Source organism: Schistocerca piceifrons, chromosome 10 (assembly GCF_021461385.2).
Source record: "Schistocerca piceifrons isolate TAMUIC-IGC-003096 chromosome 10, iqSchPice1.1, whole genome shotgun sequence".
Lineage (NCBI taxonomy): Eukaryota > Metazoa > Arthropoda > Insecta > Orthoptera > Acrididae > Schistocerca > Schistocerca piceifrons.
Window position 1 is genome coordinate 21,201,252 of NC_060147.1, and position 4,137 is coordinate 21,205,388.

At 38.5% G+C, this 4,137-nt stretch overlaps 1 protein-coding gene across 1 annotated transcript; it reads right to left on the reverse strand.

The window, feature by feature from the left end:
- Nucleotides 1-279: 279 nt before the first annotated feature.
- On the reverse strand, nt 280-3,419 carry LOC124719048. The gene is made up of 3 exons (XM_047244719.1): nt 2,973-3,419; nt 2,559-2,876; nt 280-2,434 (listed from the first exon to the last, which is right to left on the reverse strand). The coding sequence occupies exons 1-3, from the start codon at nt 3,331-3,333 to the stop codon at nt 813-815; spliced, it is 2,301 nt and encodes a 766-aa protein (XP_047100675.1). The 5' UTR covers nt 3,334-3,419; the 3' UTR covers nt 280-812.
- Nucleotides 3,420-4,137: the final 718 nt, after the last annotated feature.

The following is a 4,137-nucleotide window of genomic DNA, read 5'->3' on the forward strand; positions in this document are numbered from 1 at the left end:
TCAAACACAGTAGTAAAATCATGACAAATTCCATTACTTTCTTTGTTGTCTTTTGTTAACTCAAATCCTTTACCAAACACTGATACAGACCAATTATAATGTTTCATTGTGCAATTCAGTTTTATTTACACAATTAGATATCACTGAATTATAGAATACAGTTTGAATGAGCCAAGATGGTGGGACAGCATTATTTTAGTATACCATGATTAACAAAACTCAAAAAATGCACAAGTAAATTTAAATTTTTATTCACCTTCAACTACATGGAATCTCTCTCTCTCTCTCTCTCTCTCTCTCTCTCTCTCTCTCTCTCTCTCTCTCTCTCTCTCTCTCTCTCTCACACACACACACACACACACACACACACACACACAAATTGACATAATGTACAAGACCACCTTTATGTGCATTAACAATATTAGGAAAAGGATAGTTTGCTATTCACTGTAAAGGTGACATGTTGAGTTGCAAATAGGCACAATGTAAAGACTGTTACACATTTAGCTTTTGGCCGAAGACTTCTTCAGAAAAGAAAACACAAAAAGATTTACACACGCAAGCACACTCCCTGCACACATCTCCACTATCTGCAGTGGGAGATATTGGTCATGTGTACTTGCTAGTGTTAATCTGTTTGTGTTTTGTTTTCTGGAGAAGGCTTTGGCCAAAAACTAAATGTGTAACACTCTTTACATTGTGCCTGTCTGCAACTCAACATGTCACCTTTACAGTGAGTGGCAAACTATTTTTTTCCTAATATTGTTGATATTCCAACTTGGAGTTTACTTTTTTTAACGCTTAATCACCCCTCACAAAATCCTTCTCTGCTTTGTGGAAAAAAATCTAGCCTGAGATTCAATCTTGGCATTCACATTTACTGTGTTTTCTTCTGAGAAAGAAAAATCTTTATTAAGATTACTAATGATCTTCTTCAGATCCTTCAATACTTTGGCCTTAGTCTCCTGTCCACACTGTGTTCCTTTGCTGAGTGCAACTATAGTTTCACAGTGAGACATCACATCCTGTTCAAATGTGTCAGCAGATTTTTCTGAATTGCCAGAAAGCAATGCTGACACATATTCATTGTCTGCACTAGAGGGCAAGGAACACTGTTCACTCTCCTGGACAGCATCAGACAATGATTTGGCACATGCGTGTATATGCTTACATATGTTAAAATTTAAAATGTTGTCTAAACAGCTGCATTTATACGAATGTACACATATGTTGCAGGTGTTACACTTAAGTGAACATTTTCTTTCGCATATCAGTTCTGAATTTTTTACAACAACATACACTTCACAACCAGTGGAAGAAAGCACTTCCCACAACCCTTCATCCCTGCATAAAATCATCCCATTTGTTATAGCTGAGCTATCGTTGTGGCTTGCTTTCACTCTTGACGGCCTAGAGCACTGTTTACGTTTTGAGAGCTTCACTAAGCCCTCATATACTTTGTCTCTCACTACACACAACAAAGCATTTAATGACTTATCCAGCCATCTGCACTTTTTCCCTTCTAGATAACTGTATTTAATAACTTTATGTAGGGACTCCAAGTAATTGTTTGTATTAATGCCCAATCGGTGCCTAAAACAATACGCCCACTTTTCCACTCGCTGGCAGTACATCTTAAGAAAGTACCTGCCAAATTCTGCAGTATCCGGATCATTCAATAAGTCTTCCACCACTTTCTCCAGACTACAACTAAAAACATCTATATCCAGTTCAGTCTGAAGTCGCTTTAGTGAACTAAACACTGCTGATTTTTTCTCACTACCCCCAGAAATTCTCCTTAAATTCTGAGACCAGTTCCGTTGTATATGCCAAGAACACAGCAACTGGTTTGGCACAGGTCCCATTACTGCTGACCATGCATTATAAAATGCTGGTGCATCGTCAGACATAAACACATTGGTCTTTACAGTGCCCACCCTTTCTCTCACACATTTGAAATAAAAAGACAGTAAGCACATGTCTCCCCTATTCGAAAAACAAAATACAACTGGCATTGCAGCACCATATCTATCAACAACGACAATAGTAAAAAGTTGAAAATCGTATGCAGTCATGCCATGAGTGCCATCCACACATATTTTATCTTCTCCATACTTTAGAAGTTGTTCGGCCTGAAAGTTTGTCATTATAATAAGAATGAAGTCTTCATCTTGAAAATTAGAATCCACTTGTTTTTGCTGCTTGAAATACAGTACTGGGTTGTCACTTTGTCCCTTCATTTCTTCAACCCACAATTTCACACTCACTGCATCATTTTCATGCTTCTTCGTTGCATAACCAATATCAAAATCCCTTTTTATATTATGCAAATCTTTTTTCTCAAGGAGATGGATTCTCTCCACACTTGCAGCGATTGGTGCCATTCGGACATCTTGTAAAACTCGTCCAACAGGAACACCCTGTGACAGCCGTCCTGAAAAAAAAAAAAAAAAAAAAGGAAATAAAAGAAGCACATTGATAGACCCTACTTCTGTTCACACAAATAAATTTGATAATTTCATGTTTCATGTACATAAGTGTAACATAATCCATTTTACCTGCCAACTCTGCCCTCTCGTTCCCATGCAGAAATGTTCTTCCAACATCTTGGGTGTGTCCCATATGTTTTGGAAAAAATTTTAAGCAGCATTTGTCCTCTGTTATTGTCACTTGCATATTGGATGGACAAGTAATGCCTATTTTATTCGTGCCCATACTTTTGACACACCTGGCACCTGTTCCTTTAGAATTGAAATTGAAAGAGCGATGGCAGTGGTAATATCGAACACGTTTTTCTAGTCGCTCCTGCTCCGAACAATTCATTACATAACGAACATGGTTTACTTTTTCGTAAGAAATTTTCCACTCTTCAAAGTCTGAAAAAAATGTTAAGGCAGTATTTTTAAGTCATGTACTTGGGATCAACAAAATTTACTAAAACGTGACTAACACAATAAATATAAAAAACAAACCTGCAAGACAACCAAATTCTATCTCCTGGCACTCAAAACTAACGTCATGGTTCTCTTGAATATGTGTTCTCAGTGTGTCATAGGTGAGAAACGTGAGAGAGCACTGTGGGCAAATAATGTGGCATTTCCGACTGTTTTCCTCCGACTTCATGCTATGCACAGTTATTTGATGACGTTTTAATGAACTGCATCTCATAAATGCAATTCCGCACTGGGGACACAATTCACTGCCTTTTCCTTTTTTAGACACATGGATATCAAGTTCATGAACTTTCCTCATATGGGCGTAGAGGTTCTTTCGCATTTTAAACTCTGAACTGCATTCCTCACACTTATAGAGCGTTTCTTGGGAATCACTCATGTTTGCTAAAACAAACTAAACAATAACAAGAAACAATAACAAAACGGAACAGCAGCAACGAAATAACAAGAAGCAGCAACAAACAACGAAAGCAGTTAAATGGAGCACAAGGCAAACATCAACATGAATGGCGTCTTCGAACAGGATGCCTCGTCACGTGAAACCAACTTCCGGTCAGTAAACGTCAAAACAGCCACGTGCGTACTGTCGGGAGACACTCCCGCACCTCATGGTGGTTTTCAGAGTATAAATGTAAATGTAGAGAGAGTTAACACTTGTTGCCCCAGTTACAGACACTCCCATTATTTCAGTCAACTGAAGAGTTTGCTCGATGTTTGGCCTTCCATTCTGTCATAGTAGCACACAACAATAGAAGCTGCCCTGTAATATTCATTAGAATTTCAAAATCGGGTGGCGACACCCTGCTGAAGTAAACAAGAGCAGTTTTTCAAGTTCAGTTCACACAACGCGTCATTCTCGCCACATCTTCTACAATGATGACTTGGCTTTTTCGTCTGCTTATTTACTCGAGTGCGGTATTATTAATGCAGCAACACACATCATTAGCTCTTCAGATTCACTTGTCATAGCGCACCGCTATCTCTTGATGCAAATGCACAAAGTGAAATGTTTCCTGCCAGTTCAGCGTTGCAGACGTTTCGAATACATATGTAACTGCCACTCCATTCGCCACCCAAAATCACGCCATACACAGCTATGGTGCAAGACAAAGATGAGATGTACAAGTTCAAAGTGCCAAAACAAAGTTATTTCAAATCAGTCTTATCCAGACTGGTATCAAAC